Source organism: Dromiciops gliroides, chromosome 3 (genome assembly GCF_019393635.1).
Source record: "Dromiciops gliroides isolate mDroGli1 chromosome 3, mDroGli1.pri, whole genome shotgun sequence".
NCBI lineage: Eukaryota > Metazoa > Chordata > Mammalia > Microbiotheria > Microbiotheriidae > Dromiciops > Dromiciops gliroides.
Genome location: NC_057863.1, coordinates 626,100,452 through 626,127,570, shown reverse-complemented (window position 1 = coordinate 626,127,570; position 27,119 = coordinate 626,100,452). Strand labels below are relative to the sequence as shown.

Here is a 27,119-nt window from a genome sequence, read left to right as displayed (position 1 = left end):
CGTGCCTGGCCCGGCGGCGGCTGCTACTGCCCTGCTGAGGAAGCCCTGCTGGCTCAGCCTCTCACATTGGGTCTGTGGCAGAGGGGAGGAGCAGGGGTCCTGGACACAGCCCTCTGTGCCATTCTCCGGCTCTGCCTGGGTTCCATCCTTCTTTCTCCTTTCTCTCCTCTTACCCTGCTTTCCTCCCTCCCTCACTTTGGTAATCTTTCATTTAAGGGTCTCTCTGCAGGATCCCCTGGAGCCCGTGTCTGCAGAGACTGTTTGTAAATGTGCTTTGGGATCCTGGAGGAAGGGAAAGAGAGAGCTGGGCACACCCAGTTTGGGGACCCTGGCTTCGGACTAACAATGTGCCTCTTATAGTAGAACTTGACAGTTTTATAGTGATATTTTATAACTATGACAATTTTTTAGTGTTTTCAGGCTTACAAATAGTGCTTTTTATCCTCCTAATAATCTCTGGAAGGTAGACAGACACTGAAAGGTGGGCCATGTGGCAGAGTGGAGTTTGGGATTTAAAGTCAGAGGACAGGGGGCACAGTGGATAAAGTACCAGCCCTGGATTCAGGAGGACCTGAGTTCAAATCTGACTTCAGACACTGGACACTTACTAGCTGTGTGACCCTTGGCAAGTCACTTAACCCTCATTGCCCCCCCCCCCAATAGTCAGAAGACCTGGGTGTGTATCTCTGTGTGTGTGTATAAATGAATGTTTACTCATTCATTCATTTATACATTCATTCCATCCGTAATTATTTAATTACTTGTTTGTTCATCTGTCCACCCACCCACCCTGATCCATCTATCCATCTATATATCTGTCTATCCATCCATCCATCTGCCCATTTATCATCCATCTATCTATCTATCTATCTATCTATCTATCTATCTATCTATCTATCTATCTATCTATCCATCTGCTCATCTCTCTGTCCATCCATCCGCTCATCTATCTTTCTGTCTATCCATCCATCCATCCATCCATCCATCCATCCAGCCAGCCAGCCAGCCAGCCAGCCAGCCAGCCAGCCAGCCAGCCAGCCATCTATCCGCCCATCTATCCATCTGCTCATCTATCTTTCTATCTATCTATCTATCTGTCTGTCTGTCTGTCTGTCTGTCTGTCTGTCTGTCTGTCTGTCTGTCTCTCCACCCATCTGTCCATCTGTTAGCTAAGCCTGTGTTTCTGTCAGTGTGGGGCCCCCTCAGTGAGGGAAGCCGATCGATACTTTCTCTGTAACTGAGAGAAATGCCTGGGGCCTGAGACATGAGATAACTAGTGCAAGGTCACATAGCCAGGATGTGTTGGACGTTGGACATGGACTTGAAGCCGGTTCTTATGGCCTCGAGGCCAGTCCCACGCTTCCTGTCATGTCACATGGCATATGATGATCCAATGAGAGAAGGTGTCATCTGTCATGGAGAGGCCTTTAGAGTGGGAAGGGTGTCCGTCTGTCCGTCTGTCCGTCCGTCCGTCCGTCCGTCAGTCAGCAGTCCTTTATTAAGCACCTTCTCTGTACCAGGTGCTGTGCTCAAAGAAAGGCAAAGATACCAAAAGGGTAGCGCACAATTTAGTGGTGGGGAGTAGGGGGGAGATAACATGTAAAAAGAATTGTGGGGGGCAGCTAGATGGCGCAGTGGTAAAGCACCAACCCTGGATTCAGGAGTACCGGAGTTCAAATCCAGCCTCAGACACTTGACACTTACTAGCTGTGTGACCCTGGGCAAGTCACTTAACCCTCATTGCCCTGCAAAAAAAAAAAAAAAAAAAAAGAATTGTGCACACCATTGACATGTACAGTATAAATGACAGGTACTCTCAGGGGTCGCTACTGGCAGTGGCGGAGGGCCTGGGAAAGGCCTCCTTCAGAAGGGATGAAGGAAGCCAGGGGATCGAAGAGAGCAGATAGGGTGAGAGAAGGATCGAGGAGGTCAGCATCATGGGAGGGGGAGAAAAGGAGAGCGGAGAGTGAGGAGGGGGCCACGTGGTGAAGGGCTTTCAATATCCTCATGGACACTTGATCCTGGAGGCAATAGGGAGCCACAGATGTTGATTGTGTAGGGGGTGGCACAGTTGAAAGATGTACTGGATGTCATTTTTTTCTTTTTTCTTTTCTTTTCTTTCTTTTTTTTTGTGAAGCAATTGGGGGGTAGGTGACTTGCCCAGGGTCACTCAGCTAGTACGTGTCAAGTGTCTGAGGCTGGATTTGAACTCAGGTCCTCCTGACTCCAAGGCCAGTGCTCTGTCCACTGTGCCACCTACCTGCCCCCTGGATGTCATTTCTTCTTTTTTTTTTTTTTTTTTTGGCAGGGCAATGAGGGTTAAGTGACTTGCCCAAGGTCACACAGCTAGTAAGTGTTAAGTGTCTGAGGTTGGATTTGAACTCAGGTCCTCCTGAATCCAAGGCTGGTGCTCTATCCACTGTGCCACCTAGCTGCCCCCTGGATGACATTTCTAAGGCCAGGCCCTTCATTTGAAAAGATGACCAGACTGAGACCCAGGGAAGGGAAGTGATTTGGCCAAAGTCTTGGCTACTTCAGAAGGGGCTGCGAGGGGCTGCCTGTGCACAGTCTTTCTTCAGGCCCAGCAGACAGCTATGAGCCCGGAGGAGAGCGAGGCAAACGGCAGGAAAAACACCAGAGTGTGGCGATTGTATACAGTAGGCGGTTAAGGGTTGCATTGAGCTCAGAGCCAGTAAAGACTAGAAATCAGACGCTGCCTCTGACATTGGCTAGTTGTGTGACCCTGGGCAAGGGCACTTAGTTTCTAGGCCTCAGTTTCCTCATCTGTAACACGAGTTGGACTTTTTTGTTGTTCAGTCATTTTCAGTCCTGTCTGACTCTCTGTGACCCCATTGGGGGTTTTCTTGGCAGAGACATTGGAGCATTTTGCCATTTCCTTCTCCAGCTCATTTTACAGATGAGGAAACTGAGGCAAACAGGGTGAAGTGACTTGTCCAGGGTCACCCAGCCAGGACACGTCTAAGGCTGGACTAGATGATCTCTAAGAGTTCTTTCTCACTCTCTCCTGTGGACCCTGGAAGTGCTCAGCAAGTGAGTCATCGTGGTTGTGATCCCTTAGGCTAATTATGTTTCTTGGCTGTTCTGTGTCCCGAGGGCTGGGGAGAGGAGCTGGGCTTACCCTGACACCTGGTGTCTCCCTTGGACACAGCGGGCTCTCTCAGGCTTGCTCGGAGAGTGGGGGGAGGTGATGGGAAATTAAGGCTCTACTATGCAGGTGCTCCTGCAGGGAATCCTTGGGGGAGGGAAATTCTCCAAGATGAGATTCACTAAAGGGCCGACCTTCTGGCCGCCCCTGGAAGCAGGCTTCCTTCCCCCGCCCCCTCCCCGCCCAATGCCATCCTTCTGCTGAGGCCTCCTGTGGCAAACTGCAGTGTTGGACTGGAAGCACAGACCAACAGAGGAAGAATTGTGGCCTAGGGGAAAGAACAAGGAGTCTCAAGGCTAGCACCTGTGTTCTAATCCTGGTTCTGCCACTTAGAACCCTGTGACCTTGGGCAAGTCACTGACCTCAACCTGACATCTGTAGAAAGATGGGGTTGGACCAGAAGGTCTCTCAGGTCCAGAAAGTGACTTGCCCAGGGTCACATAGCTAGAAAATGCAGGGTTTGAACCCAGGCCTTCAGATTCCCAAATCCATCATTCCATCTACCATATCACTCAAATTTATTCTAGTCCAATGTGATGTGAATGACCTCCACTTTGAAATTCTGTAAGCTCATAGGATCAGAAATTTAGAGCCAGAAAGTCAGTGGAAACAGTTTCTTATTTGGACACAAAAGATTTGGGTTCAAGTTGAAGCTCCGCTGCTTGTCATCATGTGACATTGGGCCATAGTCACTTCTTTCTATCCTCTAGTTTCCTCACCTGTAGATTGAAGGTTTATATTAGATCAAAGCTTCTTAAATTGTGGGTCACGACCCCATAGAGGGTCATGTAACTGAATGTGGGGGTCGTCAAAAATTTGGCAACGGTAATCCCTTTTTTATATACCCACATACCTGGGGGTCACATAAAAATTTCTCAGGCGAAAAAAGGTCCCGAGTGGAAAAAGTTTAAGAAACCCCGTACTAAAGGACATCTGAGGGATCCCTTTCAGTTCTCTGTGATTCATAATTCCTAATTGCATGATCTAATCCAGTGCTTTCATTTCACAGATAGGATAAGACCCAGAGAGGTTAAGCGATTTACTTAGAGTCATACTCTAGTTAAGTGGCAGAGCTGGGATTTGAACCCAGGTCATCCTTTGACTCTAAATCCAGGAAGATATAAGTTATGGTATATTATCAGATGTTTACATAGCACTTTCAAGTTGACAGAGGTTTTCCCACATATTATATCATTTGAGCCTCATGGTAGCCATGTTGGATAAGTACTTTAGGTATTGTTGATTTTTAGGGATAAGAACTAGACTCATGGTTTCATTCATAGAAAGAACTCCCAGATTAGAAAACTCCCTCAGGGGCAGCTAGGTGGCGCAGTGGATAAAGCACTAGCCCTGGATTCAGGAGGACCTGAGTTCAAGTCTGACCTCAGACACTTGACACTTCCTAGCTGTGTGACCCTGGGCAAGTCACTTAACCGTCATTACCCCACAACAAAAAAAAAAAGAAAGAAAACTCCCTCTACCAATTCAGGCTGGCATTTTTCTGTAATTTATAGCATTAGCCAGAGTATAGTATTCAGTAGGTAGTATATCATATACACACATGTATGTATGTGTGAGAAAGTAAGATAGAGTGTTAGATTCAGAGTTAGGAAGACCTGAGTTTGAATCCTGCCTTGGATACTTACTAGTTATGTGACACTGAGTAAGTCACTTCACCTTGTTTGCCTCAGTTTCCTCATCTGTAAAATGGGGATAATAATAGTACCCACCTCCCAGGGTTATGGTGAGGATCAAATGAAATAAAGAATGTTAAGTACTTTGTAAACTTTAAAATGCTAGATATTAATATTATCATAGATCCAGATCTAGAAGGGACCCTAAGGGTCATTTAGTTGAACTCCCTAGTCTCTTTCTTGAGCCCTGGTACCATGTCACCTCTACCAATGCAGGTTGGCACCTTCTCTGAAATTCTAGTCTTGGTATCGTATATGAGCACAATGAGGGGATGATATGACTTGCCCAGGGTCACATAGCCAGTGTCAGAGGTGGGATTTGAACTCGTGACTTTCTGACTTTGAGTTTGGCTTTCTCTCTACTATACTCCATTTTATGATTATTTTTATTTTTCATTAAGAGATTAAGCTTCTGGAGGCCCCATCCAGGTCAGCACGTTTGTTGATGACCTCAGTGTCGACAGCTGTGTGGAAAAAGCCCCTGGATCACATATCCCTAGCAAACGCTCCCTTCTGGAGTCCATCCTTGTGCCTCATGCTGTGCCTCTGGGGCAAAGCCATCTTAATGACTAAAATAGTGGCCTAGAAGTCAGGAGACCCAAGTCCTTTTTTATTAAAAGGTTTTATTGATGACTTTTGTTTTTATAGCAGAGTAATCTCTGGATATACATGGCCAAGTGCTGCCCTGACCAAGTTAACCCTCCCTTGTAACAAAGAGAGGCAAGCAAAACTAACAGAGGAATCTTCCAGCACTCCTCACCTAGTTTCCCACTTCCCTACGGAAAGGAGGGAGATGTTTTCTTTTTTTCTTTCTTTCTTTCTTTTTTTTTTTTTTGGTTTTGTGGGGCAATGAGGGTTAAGTGACTTGCCTAGGGTCACACAGCTAGTAAGTATCAAGTGGCTGAGGCCAGATTTGAACTCAGGTCCTTCTGAATTCAGGGCCAGTGCTTTATCCACTGCGCTACCTAGCTGCCCTGAGATGTTTTCTCAGGGACCAAGACATGTCCACAATTAACTCTGCATTTGGCTTCACCTTTGAGTTTTCATTGTTTACATCATTGTAGTCATTGCCTATAAGTAAATGTTTACCAGGTTCTATGCATTTCTTTCCGCATCAGTTCATACAGGTCTTCGCGTGCTTTTCTGAATTCCTCATATTTGTTATTTCTTGGGATCATACATCCCATTCAGCTTCCATGTTTTATGAATGGAAGGATAGAAGGGAGGAAAAGAGAAAGAAGGAAAGAAAGAAGGAAGGATTGAAGATGGAAGGAAGGAAAACAGGGAAAGGAGGAAGGAAGAAATGATTGAAGGAAGAAGGAAGGAAAAGAGAGAGGAAGAAAAAAAGGAAGTGAGGTAGAGAAAGGAGAAAGAAGAAAAAAAGGAAAAAGAAAGAGGAAAGAAAGAGGGAAGGAAAGATTAAGCATCTACTATGTTCTAGGCACTGTGTTAAGTACTTTACAAACATTCTCTTAATTGATCATCACAATCCTGGGAGGAAGATGCTATTATTATACCCATTTTGTATTTGAGAAAACGGAGACAGCCAGAGGTGAAGTGACTTGCCCAGGGTCACACAACTATTAAGTATCTGAGCCTGGATGTGAATATAAGAGGAGGAAAATGAGGCCCACAAAGGTGAAGTGATTTGTCCACGCTCCCGTGGTGACTTGAACTCAGGTCATTTTCTCTTTCCACTGCTTCATCTTTCTGATGGGACAATAATATTCTATTCCATTTACATATCACTGTTTGTTCAGCTGTTGTTTAATCAATAGATTCCCAGTTTGTTTCCAGAGCTTAGTTAGCACAAAAAGTTCTGCTGTGAATATTTGGACAAATATGAGGCCTGTCTTGGATCTCTTTGGGCATGTGCCCAGTAGTGGAATTTCTCGGTAACAAACTTCTTTTTTGTTTTCCCTGCTGCTCTCTGAACTCTGGTGCCCCATTTTCCACATTTGAAAAGTGGAAATGGCAACAATTGCTCTCTGCCTTTCTGAGCCAAGATGGCGGAACACTTCCAATACTTCAGTGGAGGCATGTTCTTATCCACATGAGATTCCTTCCAATGGTATGGATTGAAAGCCAGTCTTGCCTTCTCAGACTGGCTGAGTCTCATCTGTCTCTTCCCCTAAATCCTTCCCAGCAGTTCCTTGCAATGTGCTCACAGCCTTCTAGTTCTCTTGTCCTTAGGTGCGTGCATGCTTATTGACCCATCACTTACCCCTCATTCTTTTTGTTTGCTTGTTTCGTGGGGCAATTAGGGTTAAGTGACTTGCCCAGGGTCACACAGCTAGTAAGTGTCAAGTGTCTGAGGCAGTATTTGAACTCAGGTCCTCCTGAATCCAGAGCCGGTGCTTTATCCACTGTGCCACCTAGCTGCCCCCTCAATGTTCTTTCTACTTCCTGGCCATTACCAAACCATGTTGCTGTGTATGTACCTCCCTACCCTGCTTTTCTAATATTTCCTTTGTATGTTGTCTTTCCCCATTAGAGTGAGATCTCTTTGAGGGCAGGGGCCATCTTGCTTGATTGTTTTTGTAGCCCTAGTTGTTTTCAGTCTTGTCTAACTCTCTGTGACCCCATTTGGAGTTTTCTTGGCAAAGATACTGGAGTGGTTTTCCATTTCTTCTCCAGCTCATTTTATAGGAGAAGAAACTGAGGCAAATGGGTTAAGTGACTTGCCCAGGGTCACACAGCTAGGAAGTGTCTGAGGCTAGATTTGAACTCAGTGGACTCAGCGCTCTATCCAGAGTGCTACCTAGGTGCCTTTAGCCAATTACCTGCCATATCTTATTCTCTTGACGCCATCCCCTTTTCACCCAGCCACCATCTTGCTTCAGGCCCTCAGGACCCTCACCTGAACTATAGCAATATGTTGATGCCTCTCTGCAATTGACTTTTCTACCTTTTCTTCCCTTTGTAGTCTATCCTCCACAAAGCTCTCTAAAGGATTTTCTTTTATTTTAAAAAAATAGTGGGTTTTTTCAATCACATGAAAAGACATTTTTAACATTCATTTTAAAAAAAATTTGAGTTCCTAATTTTTTCCCTCTCTCCCTTCCTCCCCTCCCTCCTCCCTAAGATGGAAAGCAATTTGATATGGGCTATATATGTGCAACAATGTAAAACATTTCCATATTAGTCATGTTGTAAAAGAAGATACGGATTAAAAAAAACACACATAAAAAAAGAAAGTGAAAATAGTATGCTTCAATCTGCATTCAGACTCCATCAGTTCTTTCTCTGGAGGTGGATAGCATTTTCCCTCAAGTGTCCTTTGGAATTGTCTTAGATTGCTTTATCACTAAGAAGAACTAAGTCATTCATAGTTGATCATCAAACAATGTTACTGTTACTCTGTACAAGCTCTCCTGGTTCTGCTCGCTTCACTATGCATCAGTTCATGTAAATCTTTCCAGGTTTTTCTGAAATCTGCTTACTTCTTGTTTCTTATAGCAAAATAGTATTCTATTTATATACCACAACTTGTTTAGCCATTCCCCAATTGATGGGCATCAAAGGAATTTTTTTTTTTTTTGGCCAAGTGACTTGCGCAGGGTCACACAGCCAGTAAGTGTTACGTGTCTGAGGCCGGATCTGAACTCAGGTACTCCTGACTCCAGGGCCAGTGCTCCATCCACTGCGCCACCTGCCCCCAAAGGGATTTTCTTAAAGCACAGGTCTGACTATATCCCCTCACACTGTCCACAAACTCCAGTGGCTTCCTTTTCAACCTAGCATCCATTATAAACTCTTGTATTTGGCATTTAAAACTCTTCCATGTTGGGGCAGCTAATTGGTGCACTGGCCCTGGTTTCAGGAGGACCTGAGTTCAAATCTGGCCTCAGACATTTGACACTTACTAGCTGTGTGACCCTGGGCAAGTCACTTTAACCCCAACTGCCTCACCAAAAAACAAACAAAAAAAACCTTCCATGTCTTCCTTTAAATTCCAACCAAAATCCCACCTTCTACAGGAAGTCTTCCCCAATTCCAGTGCCTTCCCTCTATTCATTATCTCCTATTTATCCCCTATCTATCTTGTTTGTACATATCTGACTGATTGTTATCTCCTCCATTAGATTGTGAACTTCTGTGGGCAGTTCCTGTCTTTTGCTTCTTTCTATATCCCCAGAGCCCAGCACGGTGGCACATAGTAGGTGCTTAATAAATATGTATGACTGACTGACTTCACCATCTCCCCCATCCTACCTTTCTTTTTTTTATTTTTATTTTTATTTTTTAGTGAGGCAATGGGGGTTAAGTGACTTGCCCAGGGTCACACAGCTAATAAGTGTTAAGTGTCTGAGGCCGGATTTAAACTCAGGTACTCCTGACTCCAGGGCCGGTGCTCTATCCACTGCGCCATCTAGCTGCCCCTCATCCTACCTTTCTAGCCTTATCACACTTTATTACTTTCCATATTCTTTATGTTCCAGCCCAATCCTTCATCTCCCACCTCCTTACATTTGCACTGGCTATCCCCGATGCCTGCAATGCTTTCTCTCATCACCACTACCTCTTAGAATCATTGGTTTCCTTTGAATCCCAGCTCAAGCACACAACCTTCTGCATGAAGTTGTTCCTGGTTCCCTGAGCATCTTGAACCTTCTTCTCCCCCTCTCCTACCCCCTCTCCTTTTCTACTTTGTATATGTTTTTTTTGTTTTTTGGGGTTTTTTGGGTGAGGCAATTGGGGTTAAGTGACTTGCCCAGGGTTACACAGCTAGTAAGTGTCAAGTATCTGAGGCCAGATTTGAACTCAGGTCCTCCTGAATCCAGGGTTGGTGCTCTATCCACTGCGCCACCTAGCTGCCCCTTTGTATATGTTTTAAATACTTACTTAGGTATATGGGGCAGCTAGTTGGCGCCATAGTGCAGCATGCTGGGCCTGGAGTCAGGAAGACTCTTCTTCCTGAGTTCAAATTCAGCCTCAGACACTTCCTAGCTGTGTGACCCTGGGCAAGTCACTTCACCCTGTTTGCCTCAGTTTCCTCATCTGTAGAATGAACTAGAGAAAGAAATGGCAAACCACCCCAGTCTCTCTGCCAAGAAAACCCCAAAATAGTGTCACGAAGAGTCAGACAGGACTAAAATGACTGAACAATTGAGGTGTAAGTTGTTTTCCTTATTAGAATGTAACCTTGGGCAGCTGGGTGACACAGTGGATAAAGCACCAGTCCTGGATTCAGGAGGACTTGAGTTCAAATCAGGTCTCAGAAATTTGATACTTACTAGCTGTGTGACCCTGGGCAAGTCACTTAACCCTCCTTGCCCTGCAAAAATAAATAAAATTTTTTAAAAAAGAATGTAACCTTCTTGGGGTAGCTAGGTGGCACAGTGGATAAAGCACCATCCCTGGATTCAGGAGGACCTGAGTTCATATCTGGCTTCAGACACAGGGACTGTTTTGCTTTTGTCTCTGTATCTCCAGGGCCTAGCACCTAGTAAGTGAATACTTAATGGTTGTTGACTGATTGAGCAATGGATTGGTGACCACTAGAAACCCCTCTACAATATACCCAGCAAATGGCCATCCAGTCTTTGGTTTAAGCGCTCTGGTGATGGGGAGCTCACTACCTCTCCAGGTAGCTCCTTCCATTTTAGGGCAGTTCATGTTAGAACATTTCCCCTTACATTATACCTAAATTTGTCTTTTTGCAACTTCTCTTCCCATTGCTTTGAGAGCTCTGTCTTCTGGGGCCAAACAGAATAAGCCGCATCCCTCTTCCGAGTGACAAAATTCCAGATACGTGATGACAGTGGGTAGATCCTGGGCTCAGTCTTTTCCCCTCTAGGTGGAATCTCTCCGTGCCACCCTCATGTGGCACGGCTTTGACGCCCTTCCACATTCTGATTACACCCCTTCCCAAGCTTATCACTGTCTCTCCCAAAATGTCATGGCCATACCTGACCAAAATACTCCAGCTGTCATCTGACCAGGGTAGATGACAAAGGCCCTGTCACTTCCTTATTCCTGGAAATGCTGCCTCTCTGTCTAAATCCCGACTCTGGCACTTATATGATCATGAATAAGTCGGTTAACCTCATCCAGCTTCTGTTTCTTCATCCCTAAAAGGGAAATAACAAAGTCACGTGGGGATAACGCATACTTCACAGGGTCACTGAGCTCGGATGAGGTAACTGACGTGCAGCCTTTTGCAGAGCATGGTACAGTGAATAGCATCCCAGACTGGGCGTCTGAGGACCTGGGTTTGCCACTCATGAGCCTTGTGATACCTCCTTCATAGGGTCATTTTGAGTTTTAGCCCACTGTAGTCCTTCAGGCATTCTAGAAATGTGAGTTCCTATTATTATCATCAGGGCCTCTAAGTAGCTGGCATCTCATGTCAGGGAATGTATATCTGGAGACTAACGTCACCTTCACCCTTGTCTCCCCTTTAGAGGGCTTTGTTTAGTGGGGCAGGGGAGGGAGGGAGAATTTCCCAGGATGGTCACTGTTCAGAGGGCCAGCTGTGGAGCAGCTGGGCCGTATGCTCCCAGCATGGGTTTGTGGGCATGGTCGGTACCAGGGTGTGAGGGGTCAGGGGACTTGGCTCCCCCATCTGCCATCCCTCCTGCAAGGGAGGCAGCGTCAGTCAGCCGAGACCAGCTGCCAGAGAACCCAGCCCCTCCCTGGGGGAGGGACCATCTCCTTGGCTCTCTGCTTTTTCTATTTTTAAAGATCCCAGCAGGTGATTGCAGGGAGAGCAGATGGGACTTGTTTGGAAACCTCTTCTTGATGCAAGACCAGACGCTGCCGAGGCAGAAATGGAGGGAAAGTGGCAGAATTATCCATCCAGCCCTGAAAGGGATTAGGAAACTATCAAGGCCAGGGCCCTTTCGGACGTTTGAGGAAACTGAGGCCCAGAGACTAAGCAACTTGCCCAAGGTAACAATGACAGTAAATTATAGAGACAGGATTTGAACATGCATCCCCTGGCTACAAAACAGGTAGTTTCCTGCCATATGGCCCCAGGTTGTACTGATGGATAATCAATCATCCAATCAACAAACATTTATTAAGCACCTATTATACACACCCAGAGCAACTAGCTGGCACAGTGGATAGAGTGCTGGGCCTGGAGTCAGGAAGACTCAATTTCCTGGATTCAAATCCGGCCTCAGACACTGACTTAGCTGTGTGACCCTGGGTAAGTCACTTCACCCTGTTTGCCTCAGTTCCTCATCTGTAAAGTGAGCTGGAGAAGGAAATTGAAAAATCACTTCATTTTCTTTGCCAAGAAAACTCCAAATGGGGTCATGAAGGGTCGGACACGACTGAAAAACAACAGCAAAAATGCGTACCCCATCTCTTAGCTCTGCCAGCCCCTTAGCACAGTGCCTGGTATATAGTAGGCACTTAATAAATGTTTATTGATTGATTTTCTCTCGTACCTGGAATGCACTTCCTCCTCATTTCTGACTACTGACCTCCTCCTTTATGCCCCAACTAAAATCTCACCTTCTACGGGAAGCCTTCCTCATCCCCTCTTTTTTTTTTTTTTTTTTTTTTTGGGTGAGGCAATTGGGGTTAAGTGACTTACCCAGGGTCACACAGCCAGTAAGTGTCAAGTGTCTGAGGCCGGATTTGAACTCAGGAACTCCTGAATCCAGGGCCGGTGCTTTATCCACTGCGCCACCTAGCCGCCCCCCCTATCCCCACAGTCCCTTCCCTTGTTCATTATTTCCTATTTATCCTGTATATAGATTGCTTTGCATGTTGTTTCCCTCATTAGATTGTAAGTTCCCCGAGGGCAAGGACTATCTTTTGCCTCTTTTTGTATCCCCAGCACTTAGCACAGTGCCTGGTGCAAAGCAAGGACTAAATAAGTTTTTACTGACTAATTGACTGACCTTAGGCTTAGTTTTCTTACTGGCAAAATGAGTATAATAACCTCCATAGCACATACCTAACAGGGTTGGGGTGAGGAGCCATTGAGCATAATGGGATCATAGATTTAGAAGGAGCTGGAAAGGGCTCTAGAGACCACCGAAACCCAACCCCTTATTTTACAGGTGACAGAGAGAGGTTAATTGGCTTCTCTTACATGTAGCTGGTAAGTGTCTGAGGTAGGATTTGAACCCAGGTATTCCTGACACCAAGTCTGGTGCCCTAGTAGAAAGTGTGCAAATGTTTTGAAAACCTTAAAACATTCAATAAAATGTCAGCAATTGTTGTTATTTATGCTTCCTTCCCTTTTCTTCTTTCCATCCTTCCTCCCACTCTCTCCCTGTTTCCCTTCATGTTCTTTCTCCCTAATCCTCCTCCCCTTCTTATTTGCCCTTCTCTTCCCTTTTATACTTGATGCCTACTGTATACAAATTACTCTGCTGGGACTAATGGGAATAAAGAATTGTCAAAACAGCTTTTGGGAGAGGAGCGGAATATGTGCAAGATACAATTTTAAGTTTAATTTTCTCTACTAACATTTTCTCCATCACTTTTCTCAAGCCTAAATAATCAACAGAAGAATACATCAAGCCCTGATTTATAATAGAGGTTGCCAATTTCAGAGGTGTAAATGCTCACAGTGATTTTTTTTTTGTTTGCGGGGCAAATGAGGGTTAAGTGACTTGCCCAGGGTCACACAGCTAGTGTCAAGCGTCTGAGGCTGGATTTGAACTTGGGTCTTTCTGAATCCAGGGCTGGTGCTTTATCCACTGCGCCACCTAGCTGCCCCCACAATGAAAATTTAATAATAGGCCAGAGCCCATTGGAGCTGGCTCCGGCACACCCCTGTGTATAAGGCACATGCCAACCCTCAGGGAGTTTACAGTCTGGAGGAGAGGTAAGATCACTATGTTACAAAGCAGAATGTGATCAGTGCCCTTTGAGAGATGTAGAGGAAGTGCTGTAGGGACTGTAGGAGTTGGAGGCAAGGGGTACCCTTCACAAGAGTCTGGGGGGGTCAGGAAAGCTTCCTGGAGATTTTTAGTTGAATTGAGCTTCGAAGGATGAGTAGGGTGTCTAGGATTTCCACAGTGGGAGGCAATTTATGGACTGGCTTAGCCCTAGGGGTGACATAGGCTGAAGCTATAATCATGTTCCAGGGGCGTAGATAAGCTCTTGGATGGTAGACATGGAAGGCACCTTAGTGAGGACTCTGACATTTCCCATGGTGACCTCATTCCCTCTCCTAGCTTCATAGCAGATGACCCCCCAAGCTGTAATGAGGTGATGGGGAGGTTGGCCGTGGAGTCAGGGGAGACTTGGGTTCAGCTTTTGACTCTGATTAATTATGAAGTTGGTAACCGTAGGCCCCACCTCAGTTTCCTCATCTGTGATATGGTATGTTCAGTTGTTTCAGTCACGTCTGACTCTTTACTGACCCCATTTGGGGTTTTCTTGGCAGAGATACTGGAGTGGTTTTCCATTTTCTTCTCCAGCTCATTTGACAGATGAAGAAACCGAGGCAGACAGGGTGAAGTGACTTGCCCAGGGTCATACAGCTAGGAAATATCTAAGAGTGGATTTGAACCCAGGTCTTCCTGACTCCAGGCCCAGAACTCTATCTACTTTGCCATCTAGCTGCCCTGCTTAGCATATAGTAAGCACTATATAAATGTTGGCTACTGGGGCAGCTAGGTGGTGCAGTAGATAGAGCACCGGGCCCTGGAGTCAGGAGTACCTGAGTTCAAATCTGGCCTCAGACACTTAACACTTACTAGCTGTGTGACCCTGGGCAAGTCACTTAACCTCAATTGCCTCACTAAAAAAATAAAATAAATTTTAAAAAATGTTAGCTACTATCAATTATTATTAGTAGTAGTTGTAGCATTACTTTATACAGTGCACTGTACTAGGGGCTAGAGAAGATACAAAGTTTAGATAAGACAGAGGCCTGTCCTCTAGGGTGTTTACCACCTAGTAGGGGATAAACCATAGACACAAGTAGCTATAACATGGATCAGGGAGGTTCAAAATAATGTAAGGTTCAAGGGGAAGGTCGTCATCCTGGGGGGAACGGTGGCTTCCTGGAGGGGCTGGCTTTTGAGGGGCAAAAGGAAGAACTCAGGCCCATCCAAGAGGGACCAGTTGAAGCTCAGAGACCCAAGTGAGGTGGGAAAGAAAGCATGCATTTAAGGTTTCGATTTGAGAATCTCAGAAGGGGAGTCTCGCAGGGGGTGCAGCAGTGGTTAGGGGGATGGGGTAAACGCCCCCCCAGAATAACTAGGCATTGTATTGGGGAGAGCCTTATATACCCAGTTCAGTTGTTTGAACTCAGCAGGCGGCCAAGAGCCGCTGAGGGCCTTGACCGGGTCCCTTCCTGCCCTTATCCAGCCCCACTGATTCTGTCTCTATCCCTTTTCCTTCCCCCAGGCCGCACCAGCTTTTATGAAGAGTACGGCGTCATCCGGGACGTCATCCAGAACCACCTGACTGAGATCCTGACCTACGTGGCCATGGAGCTGCCCCGGAACCTCAGCGACCCTGAGGAGCTGCTTCGGTGCAAGCTGCAGACCTTCCGGGCCCTGCGGAGCCCGGGGAAAGGGAGCGCCGTCCTGGGCCAGTACCAGGCATACAGCGGACAGGTCCAGAAGGAGCTGCAGAAGCCCGCCGGCTTCATGAGCCTGACGCCCACCTTTGCAGGTAGGTGTCCTGGCTGGGGTCGGGAGGTACTTACCTGGAAGGCGGGGGTGCCTTGGACCTGGAGCCAACAGACCTGGGTTCAAATGCTGCCTCTGATACTAACTCTCCATGAGTCATTGGACAAGCGTCCTTGATGTTAAGCTGCAAGGGACCTTAGAGGCCCTCTCATTTTACAGATAGGGAAACTGAGGCCCAGAGAAGTTAAGTGATTTTCTCAAGGCCATTTATGTAGGAGTGATGAGGCTTTGAACCCAGGTGGCACAGTGCATAAGGTGCCCAGCCTAGAATTAGAAAGACTCATTCAAATCCACAGTTACTATCTGTGGGACCCTGGGCAAGTCACTTCACCCTGTTTGCCTCAGTTTCTTCATCTGTAAAAAAAATAAAACAGGGGCAGCTAAGTGGTACAGTGGATAAAGCACCAGCCCTGGATTCAGGAGGACCTGAGTTCAGGTCTGTCATCAGACACTTGACACTTACTAGCTGTGTGACCCTGGGCAAGTCACTTAACCCTCGTTGCCCCCGCAAAACAAACAACTGAGCTGCAGAGGGAAATGGCAAACCACTCCAGTGTCTCTGTCAAGAAAACCCCAAAAGGGGTCACAAGGAGTCAGACACAACTGAAACAGCTTTTTTCATTGTACCCTCCTGCCTCACTTGATACCTTTGGATCCCATCTGAAAAATACAGGGATGATCCTGGAGATATTTTCTATTTCTTCCCTTTTTTCTTTAAAGCACAGCTATTTCTTTAACCTTTTTCTTTCAGTTAACAAGCATTCATTTTCCTTTCCCTCCTCCCTTCCCCCTTCCCAGTTGTTAAAAAAAAGAAAACCTGGGGTAACTAGGTGGCACCGTGGATTAAAGCTGGCCCTGGATTCAGGAGGACCTGAGTTCAAATCCAGCCTCAGACACTTGAAACTTACTAGCTGTGTGACCCTGGGCAAGTCATTTAACCCCCATTGCCCCACCAAAAAAAAAAATTTAAAAAAGAAAACCAAACTCTTGTAAGAAATATACATAATCGAGCAAAACAAATTTCTGCACCAGCCATGTCAAAAACCATGTCTCATTTTGTGTCTTGAGGGCTCTCTGTCAAAAGGTGGGTAGCAGGCTTCCTACTTGGTACTCTGGAATTGTAGTTAATTATTATATTGATCAGTTTTTTCAGGTGTTAAATGGGAGAATAGCACCTCACTCACAGGGTCGTTGTGAAGGCCAAATGTGAACATAAGTGAAGCTCTTCTTAGGCCTCGAATTCTCTGATAATGCCAGCCATGATTGTTGGCATTGTTATCACTGGTCTTTCAAAGCTGTTTGTCTCCTCAGTGCTGTGGTATGGTCTAAATTGTCCTCCTGGTTTTGCTCCCTTCACTCTGCATCAGTTCATGTAATTCTTCCCACGCTTCTCCGAATCTGTCTCTTTCATCCTGAAGCTATTTCCTGGCTCGGAGGGGCTGGTTTCTCAGTCCAGAGGCTATTCCCAAAGGGCCGTGTGAAATTCCTCTGGGAGCCAGGTTACTAGTTGGCTTTTTTCTGGGCAGAGAACACCCTTGGTGGCAATCTTCCCACATTGAGGATAGACTGAAACCAGCAGCATGTCCCTCTGGGTCCCAGACCCGGTGGCCAGGCACCTTCTCACTGCCCGGGGGTCAGCGGGTGACATGGCCTGCATCCCTTTGGTTGGATGACTGAAGGTGGTGGAAACTTCTCCACCCTGACTGGTCAGTTAGTGGGGGAAGAGCTACTGAGGCAGGCCTGGCTGCCCTCCTGATGACCAGTGACTGGTGCCTTGGATGAGGGCTGCCTTTATAGTCTAGAATGCCAGCATCTGCCTATCAGTGTGCAGGCCACCATCCTCCCCCATCCCATAACCCTCCTTGTCTACCTCAGCCATCATGGTGCAGTGGGAAAAATCCATGTTCTCCCACTGAATGACCCTCAGCTAGTCATTTCTCAGCACCAGACGACAACCCCTTTTAGCTCTGATCTATGATTTTGTGACCCAGGATGGGGCTCTGTACTTCATTTCAAGAGAGAACTGGGGGGCAGCTAGGTGGCGCAGTAGATAAAACACTGGCCTTGGATTCAGGAGGACCTGAGTTCAAATCCAGTCTCAGACACTTGACACTTAACTAGCTGTGTGACCCTGGGCAAGTCACTTAACCCTCATTGCCCTACAAAAACAAAAACAAACAAACAAAAACAAAAAAAAACAAACAAAAAAAAAGAGAGAGAGAACTGGGTTCAGATCTCACCTCTGACACTAACTCTGTGTTGTTATTCAGTTGTTCATCTGTTTCAGTCGTGTCTGACTCTTCATGATCCCATTTGGGGGTTTCTTGACAGAGATGCTGTAATAGTTTGCTATTTCCTTCTCAAGCTCATTTTACAGATGAGGAAACTGAGGCAAACAGGGTGAAGTGACTTGCCCAGGGTCACACAGCTAGTAAGTGTCTGAAGTTGGATTTAAACTCAGAAAGATGGGTCTTCCTGACCCCAGGCCCAGCATACTATCCACAGTGCCATCTAGCTGCCCCTCCTTAGTACTGTGCCTTCCTGGCAATTAGTAAGTACTTGATAAATAATTTCTGATTAATTGATATAAATAGGAAGGAATGGTGTGAACCTCCCTCCCTTCCCTGCAGAGGTGGGGGACTATGTGTGTGGAATGTTGCATATATTGTCAGAATCAGTAGATGCGTTGGTTAGTTTTGTTGAACTGTTCCCCTCTCCTTCCACCACTTAACCCTTTATTTTCTTTCACAAAGGGCAGGAGGGAGGGATACAGGTGGAAATGACAATGGTATAAATAACATTAAAATTGTTTCCATCGGGGCAGCTAGGTGGCACAGTGGATAAAGCCTGGGCCCTGGATTCAGGAGGACCTGAGTTCAAATCCAGTCTCAGACACTTGACACTTACTAGCTGTGTGACCCTGGGCAAGTCACTTAACCCTCATTGCCCCACCCCCAAAAATTGTTTCCATAGGAAGTGCTGAGAGGGGCGAGGGGCTGACTTGCAGGAAGGTGGGGAATGGGAATGTTAGGCAGGACAGAAAAGCCAACCCCTAAAATGAGCCTTGTGTTTTCTGCCTGGCCCTCCTGGAGGGCAGAATTAGGGGTAATGGGTGAAAGTTAGGGTTTAGGACCAACATAGGTTTGATGACAAAAAGAACTTCCCAACTATTCATTCTCCTAAAGGGAAGTGAGCTTCCTTGGGAGGTCAGTCCACCAGCATTTTATTAAGTGCCTACTGTGTGCTAGGCACTGGGCTAAGAGAGGCAAAGACAAAGAGAGGCATAGACATTCCCTGCCCTTAATGAGCTTACAGTCTACTAGGGGGAGATAGCTCTGACCAACTGTACAGATAGGCTTATATATAGCATGAGTCGGAGGTACCCAGCAGAGCGGGGCAATAGAATTAAGGGGGAATTGGAAGAGGTTTCTTGCAGAAGGTGAGATTTTAGCTGGGACTTGAAGTTAGTCAGAGGGGCAAGAGGTGGGGAGGGAGACTTTTCCAGTCACTGGAGGCTTTAAACAGTCCCGCTGACTGACCGCTGGTTGGGCGTGTGGTCGGGGGCGTGGTCAGGGGCGTGCCTCCCTGTGCACACGTGGGTTGGATGGGTTGGCCGCTGAGATTCCCTCCCTGGGTGTGGGGTCCTCTCTCAGTCCCCTCTCCTCCCCCTTGTCGTTTCAGGCGTCCTCCTTCAGCTCGACAGCCTGCGCTGGGAGGGCGTCCCCTTCATCCTGATGTCCGGTAAGGCCCTGGATGAGAGGGTGGGCTACGTCCGGATCGTGTTTAAAAACCGGGCGTACTGCACCCAGAGCGAGAGCAGCCGGGACCCTGGGAAGAGCCGGTGCCAGCCCAGACAGATCATCTTCTATATCGGGCACGGGGCGCTGGGCAGCCCCGCAGTGCTGGTCAGCAGGAATCTGTTTAAGCCCTCGCTGCCCGCCGGGAGCTGGCGGGAGCTGGAGGAAATGCCCGGGCTCCACCTCTTCGGCCAGCAGCTGGCCGATTTTCATGCCTACCGCCCCTGGCAGGAGAGGGACGCCTACTCGGTTCTGATCTCCCACATCTTCCACCGGCGGAAGGATTCTTTCATCACGACGGAGAACCTGCTGGCCTCCTGGGACGTGTGGACCCCGCTGCTGGACAGCATCGCCCAGGAGGTGCCCCGGCTGTACCCCGGGGGGGCCGCCAACGAGCACCTGCTGGATTTCGAGCAGGAGGGCAGCCAGGTGGTCTTCGTGCAGCGCGAGGCAGAGCAGCTGGTGTCCGGCCCCGGCTCCGGCCCGATGCCGAGAGACTTCAGCATCCTCAGGGCCAAGTTCCGAGAGAGCCCTCTGGTCTCGGCGTGGCCCGAGGAGCTGATCGCCCGGCTGGGGTCCGACATCGAGGCGGTGGCCGAGCGGGCCGTGAGACGCTCCGGGGAGTTCCACCTGGCCCTTTCGGGGGGTGCCAGCCCCGTGGCCCTCTTCCAGAGGCTGGCCACGAGGCACTACAGCTTCCCATGGGGCCACACCCACCTGTGGTTGGTGGATGAGCGCTGTGTCCCACTGACCGACCCCGAATCCAACTTCCAGGGCCTGCACATCCACCTGCTGCAGCACATCCGCGTGCCTTACTGCAACATCCACCCCATGCCCGTCCACTTGCACCAGAGGCTGTGCGTGGAGGAGGACCAGGGTGCGGAGCTCTACGCTAAGGACATAGCGGCCCTGGTCACCAACAGCAGCTTTGACCTGGTGCTCCTGGGCATGGGGACCGACGGACACACCGCCTCGCTCTTCCCTCACTCACCCAGCGGCCTGGAAGGGGACAAGCTGGTGGTGCTCACTGAGAGCCCCGCCAAGCCGCACCAGCGCATGAGCCTCAGCCTCCCCCTCATCAACCGCGCCAAGAAGGTGGCCGTCCTGGTGATGGGCAAAAGGAAGAAGGACATCGCCCTCCTGGTGAGCCGCGTGGGCCGAGAGCCCAAGAAGTGGCCCATCTCTGGAGTCCTCCCTACTTCTGGCCAGCTCGTCTGGTACATGGACTATGATGCCTTTCTGGGCTGATGGTGCTCTGTCCTGTCCTCCCTGCTCACCAAAGAACTCGGTGACCAAGGGCTATACATTCCAACAGCCCCCAGTAGAGTGGGGAGAGGAGCGGGTGATAGCTATGAATTGGACAAGATGAGGAGCTGTCCAAAAGACGGCTGGATTTGAAATCAGAAGAACCGAGTTCAAATCCTGCCACTGATATGCTGCATGGCCTTGGGCAAGTCACTAGATTTCTCTGGGCCTGCGTTCCCTCATCTGTGAAATGAGAGTTGGGGTTGGAGTGAATGATCTCTCAGGTCCCCACAGCTCTAAATCTATGGTGTGTAACTACTGTGGTCCCTTCCAACTCTGAGATTCTGTCATACTTCTGTGATTCAAAGGGTTAATTCAATGACTGAGATGAACAGGAGACCACCCAGAACTTCTAGGGCCCAGAGATGGAAGAAATAGTCCATTTCCTTTATCTGCCTTTTCTCCTGTTTGGAGAGAGAAGATGCCTTCTGTGAAACTGCCACATCTAGAAGTGCCACGATAATGTGCCAGCTGAGCCAGCAGGACGCCCAGGATGCTGGTGACTAGAGCGGGGTGGGGCTAATCTGGGAGGGCTTCCTGGAGGAGGTGAGCTATTGACACTGGCCCTGGGAAAACTGACTGGTCGAGGGGAGGATGCTGGGACCGAGAAATGGTGTGGATCAGAGTTTCATCTGGAATCCAGAAACGAGCTCTTTGTTGGGTGGGAACGGGGCAGTTGAGCCAGTCACCCTTGGCTAGAATAGAATCTTGCGGTGAAATACTGAAACAGCTATGGAGAAAGCTGGGGGTGGGGGGTGGGCCCGGTGGTTAGCCTGACAATGATACCTCATGTTTCCACAGACCTTTCAGGTCTCCAAGGTACTTTTCAGGCGTGTAAAGCCTCTGATTCTTACAGAAACCCTGTGAAGGAAGTGCTGTTGTGATTATCCCCATCTTATACACAAGGAAACTGAGGCCCCAGGCAGGCCAAGGTACTCTCTCAGAGTCGCTCCTCTGGTGAGTGTCTCAAGCCGCTTTTGAGCCCAAGCCATCCTAGCTCCAAGTCCAGGTAGATCAGCCTTCACGCCATGGCCAGGAGGACGGAACGCCAGGTCCAGAAAATGGAAACTGATGCCCCAGCCCCACCTCCCCAGCAGCTCCGCTCTGCCAGCCAGGGGCTCTTGGCCTGGGAGGTCTCTCTTGTCCGGAAGGAGCAGCCACATCCCTGCCCTTCCTGGATCACCTGGACCAGGGCAAGGCCGTGGGACCAGCAGCCGGGCACCTTCCTTCATCAGCCCTGCGGGATCACCTTCGGACGTGCGTCCTCCTGGGCAGTATTTCACTTGCGGGGGGGAAGAAAGGTCCAGGATACTTAGAACAACAGACCAGGGATTCTGGGCCATGGCTTCATGAAATCTCAGGGTCGTCTCTGGTCATCTCCGAGGGAGTCTAAAACAAAATCATTTTTTAATTCTCTTTCCTTCACATGGTATCTATCGAATGTCAGTCAGCAAGGATAGACATATATGTATGTATATGTGTGTGTGTGTGTGTGTGGAGAGAGAGAGAGAGAGAGGAAAAACAATATATTATATGGACACATACACAAAATGAATTGTAGTGAAAAAGTGGTATGGTTTTGTTAGCCATTTCATCTGAATGTGTTATACACATGTGTACACATGCACAGTCTATGCGCATACACATAAACATACATACACATACACGTGTATAGACAGTTATACACAGATTTATCTGTGTGTATATATATATACACCTGTGCATATAGAGATGCGTGTATCTCAATCTAGAGGTACATCTATGTATCTATATCTTTATAGATACGTATATGCATATTGAGAGATAGATGTATCTATGCATATATATGTATATACAAATGTACATATATAGGTGGGTAGAGATACACACATGTATCTCAGTAAACATCCATTTAGAATTTCCTTCTGAGCATTGCAACACCAAAGAATCTTTGGAATAAATACCTTGGGGAGAGAATCCAGGTGTTTGTATGCGCACACACACGTGTGTGTGTATATATATATATATATATGCATATATGTATATGTGTGTGTGTGTATCCCTTTCTGAGAGGGGCAAGGGAGCCCTGGGAATGATGTCACAGTCAAATTCAGGAGCTAATACTGTTTACACATAGACCTTGATAAGGGCATCAAGAGTTGGCTGAGCTGGGTACCCTGGTGCAATAGATAGGTTCCCCTTTTTGGAAATTCCCATCCACCCTTCCCCAGTGGCAGTGGACCCAAGGAGGGCAGACTTGTAATAGGACCTCAGTTTCCAAGTTTGCTCCTTCTTCCCATTCCCCACTATGCTTTCCAGTTTCCGCTGTGATGCAGAGGACCCGATAATCTCAAAGCTTCTTTCCAATCCTGATGTTGTAGGATGCAGACACACACCCTCACACCTAGAAGTCCGTCTGCTCCAGCCCCATGCCTGAACAGAAAGATCCTCTGTAGCGCCCCTAACCAGTGGGGTGGCCCATCCTTGGTTTGACCCCCTTCTCTCCATTCATTCCACTTTGAGACAGACCTAAATAGGAATTTTTTTTCTAATGTCAAGTCCTTTAAGTGGCCACTTGGTGGCACTGGTGCACCATAACTTATTTCCAGATTTCCTAGCAGGAATCAAATTTCAGTGAGTGTGGTTCACATGCTCCCAAGCAGCACAGGTGGTCGCATTTCCAGAGACCACCCATTTGGGGTCGGAAGGGACCTCAGAGGTCGTTGGGTCCAATCCCCTCATTTTTCAGATCAGGAAACTGAGGTCAAGAAGGTGATGCCACTCGCCCAAGTTCACCCATGCAGTAAATGGTCCAGATGGGATCTGAACCCAGGTCCCCCAGCCCCAAATCCACAGTTCTTTCCTCCAGTGCCGATTTTTCTTTCTCCGCCCATTGAAGCCGGGTCACTCAGCTCCCTTGGCTTGGAGCAGGTTCCTTTCTGAGCATTGCAACACCAGAGAAGCTTTGAAATGCCTGGGAGAGAGAGCCCTGGCTCAGGGGGAGCTCCCTGTGGATGTCAGCTTGTCAAAGGGCTTGTGAGTTACTGTGAATGGAGCCTGGCCTTACACTGCCCCGGTCTCATTCAGCCAATAGAATTTCTTGTCACAAGACACCAGCTCATTGTCCTACTTGTCAGAGGTTATCTATGTTTGTGGGGGGAGGAGGGAATGAAAAAAACAAAACAAAATAAAACCAAAAAACCTCTACGTGCCTCTTTGCTGGAGCTGAGCAGCTTTAGAAATCCAAGCAGGAACCTCTTTGGAGGAAGCTGTTTTCCCTGTGCCTCAGTTTTCTCATCTGTAAAAATGAGGGAGCTGGATTTGGAATGGGAACAACTGCCTTTCCTTTTTATTAATCGCATCTCCAGTGCTTAGCGTAGTGCTTGGCACACAGTAGGTGCTTAATAAATGTTTATTGGGTTGGATTCAAATTGTACACATTTCCTTAAGCAGTAAGGTCAAGAGGCCTGGGGTTCAGATTAAGCTTGTGTGACCTTGAGTAAGTCAGCCCAATCTCTCTCTGGGACCCAGTGAAATGAGGGAGAGTTTTATAGATGATTGGATAGTGGGTAGAACCCCCTCATTTTACAGATGAAACTGAATCCCAGAGAGAGGTTGGGTGACTTGCTCAAGGTCGCACGGGTAGATTCGAACCCAGGGCCTCCAACTCCAAATGCTTTTTCCACTGTATATAACACTGTTTCTTCTGGCCTCTCTTGGTAGAGGGAGTTTCTTCACTAAGACCCCTATTCCCTTTAATGAAATCACAGATCTAGAGCCAAAAAAAAGACAAGTGAAAGAGAAGGGACTGGATTAGATTGTCTTTGAGGTCCCTTTCTGCCTGAAATCCTACGTTTTATTAGGGTTTTTTGTTTTGTTTTGTTTTTAATTAGTTTTCACATAGACCCATCTCTCCCCTTTTCCTTTCTTACTCCTGAATTATGCAATCCAAACCTTCCAGCCCTGTACCAGAACCATGACTAGGGATTCTTGTGACTGCGGCAGGTCTAGCTGAGGAGTGCAGGAGTGTCATTTAATAGTGACAGGACCCTCAGCCCAGTGGCCTGGGGACATTTGTGTGGCCTACCCCTGTAGGCTCTGCAGGCCTAGGGATGGATGACAGTCACTTGAAGAGGGCGAGACAGTGGGAAAAGCCAACCAAAGCTTATTCCGTACTGACAGGGCACCTGGACCATCATGATGCAAGGCACTTTAGTGTTTGATGCCCTTCCCTCTCCCATGAAGCACTGGAGGTTTTCACCAGACAAGACCTGAGTTCAGATCTCTAATTCTGCCTCTGATACTTAATAGCAGTGTCTGTGAGGGCGACCAAATTACTTCTCTGGGCCTTGCTTTTAAATAATTGTTTTAATTTTTAAAATATTTAATATTTTAAAAATTTATATTTTAAATCTATTAAATTTAGGGATCTGGCTTGGTGATCTTCAAGGCCTCTTCCAGTTTTTTGTTTGTTTGTTTGTTTGTTTTTTGGCGGGGCAATGGGGGTTAAGTGACTTGCCTGGGGTCACACAGCTAGTAAGTGTCAAGTGTCTGAGGCCGGATTTGAACTCAGGTACTCCTGAATCCAGGGCCGGTGCTTTATCCACTGTGCCACCTAGCCGCCCCCTTCTTCCAGTTTTAAATCTGTAATGAGGAGCTTCTACCTGGCTCAGTCCTTGCCAGGGAAACCTGAGATCTCAGCAGATTTACTCTCTCCTAACCTGGTTTCTTGACCTCAGCAAATTGCTTCCACCCACCCATCCACCCACCCTACCCCTGTGAAGGAGAGAAGGGAGGCATCCTGGGGCCAGTGGAGAGAGAAGTCAGACAGCCCACGTGTGTGACTTTGGGAAAGTCACTTAAAGTCTCTTGACTCAGTTTCCTTCTCTGTTAAAAGAAAAATGGGGGGGTGGGGGTGGACTAGATGACCTCTAAGGTCCCTGCTAGTTCTAAATGTCAATCTTTCCAGTAGAGTGTAATCTCCTTGAGGGCAAGGCTTGTATCTTTCTGGTCTTTGTCCCTGCCCCACCCTCCCCCAACCTGGGGTTGGACTCTGCCCAAATCTATGTTCTATCAGAAAACTAAGGGAGAATTGTTTCCACCTCCCAAGCTGGGTGAAGTGATGAGCATTTCTAAGACTGTTGGGATGGAGGGCAGAGCCAGATTGCTGTTTACTGCTATGTGGCAAGAACCAGAGGGACTTTCCGGGCTGGTGCAAGCCTAATTCTGATTTGGGGTTTGGAGCCAGATGGAGGTAGATGTGGTAAGACTCTTCAGAACTCAGCCTTTAGGGGGGTGGGGGGGGTTCTTTTTGGTCTTTGAGTCCCCTGTGCTCGGTATTTAATAAATGCTTGTTGATTGACTGATTGATGGACTCCTAGTGTCTGGGGAAGCAGTCAGTTAACTACCATTTATCAAGAACCTACTGTATGTCAAGCATTGTGCTAAGTGATGGATTTCTTTATTCTTTTTGTGTGTGTGTGTGAGGCAGTTGGGGTTAAGTGACTTGCCCAGAGTCACACAGCTAGTAGGTGTTAAGTGTCTGAGGCTGGATTTGAACTCAGGTACTCCTGACTCCAGGGCCGGTGCTCTGTCCACTGCACCACCTAGCTGCCCCTAAGTGATGGATTTCTAAAGAAAGGGACAACCATTCCCTGCCCTTAAGGAGGAGCCCTTGAATGGTCCAATGGGGGAGACAACTAGCAAACAGGATCAATGGGAAATAATCAGAGGGGAGGCACTAGAATTAAGGAGGGTTGGGGAAGGCTTCTTGTAGAAGGTGGGGTTTGGGCTGTAGATGACCTTTCGCTTAGCTTTCTGCTCTAAATCTGTGACCCTACGTGAGCTGAAACCAAGCCAGTGGACAAATATAAAAAATGGAACATGATTGCATTATGGTACCACTCCCTTAAGGTGGGTAACCCATTGGAATGGGGTCAGCCAGGTACATGATGGAAGTTTTGCCTCTGTGATTTTCCCCGCACAGTGTCTAGCACATGGTTAACTCCTTAATAAATGCTTGATGCCTGACTGGAAGTTTCCAGCATCTTTTCATAGGGTCCCTGGTTTAGAATTAGGAGGGCATAGCCATTCTATTAAAAAAAAATTGAGCCAAGAGATAGCTTTGAGGATAGATATATCCAACCCAGACAAACCCTTGGGTTGGCCCAAACAGGTGCTCGACCTTTTTTGAATAAACACACAGTAGCCCTTCCATCCTTAAGGACAGTCCCAAGGAGCCAACAGTACTCCAGGATGCTCCAGAAATACATGATCATGCTTTGCATGGAATCTTCAGTAGTCACACAGTTGCCCCTGTAATATTCAAGAGCCAACCCTCTCTTGCCTATTTGACAAGGTCCGGTGAGTCTCCCTCTGGACCCTGGCCCTTGTGGAAGTGAAAGGGCTTGTTGGATTTTGTCCCCTTGGGCATTTTGGTCTCTTCTCCATGTTAAGCCTGGCCTTTTTTTTTTTTTTTTTTGATGAGGCAGTTGGGGTTAAGTGACCTGCCCAGGGTCACACAGCTAGTAAGTGTCAAGTGCTGGATTTGAACTCAGGTCCTCCT

General features: G+C 47.6%; 1 protein-coding gene across 1 annotated transcript in view; it reads left to right on the top strand.

The window, feature by feature from the left end:
• H6PD (hexose-6-phosphate dehydrogenase/glucose 1-dehydrogenase) overlaps positions 1-26,584 on the top strand; it is a 52,364-nt gene extending 25,780 nt beyond the window's left edge. The window contains exons 5-6 of the mRNA XM_043993905.1: positions 15,187-15,456; positions 19,155-26,584. Coding sequence (XP_043849840.1) covers positions 15,187-15,456; positions 19,155-20,518 — 1,634 coding nt within the window. The 3' untranslated portion in view covers positions 20,519-26,584. The remainder of the gene's footprint in view (positions 1-15,186; positions 15,457-19,154) is intronic.
• Positions 26,585-27,119: the final 535 nt, after the last annotated feature.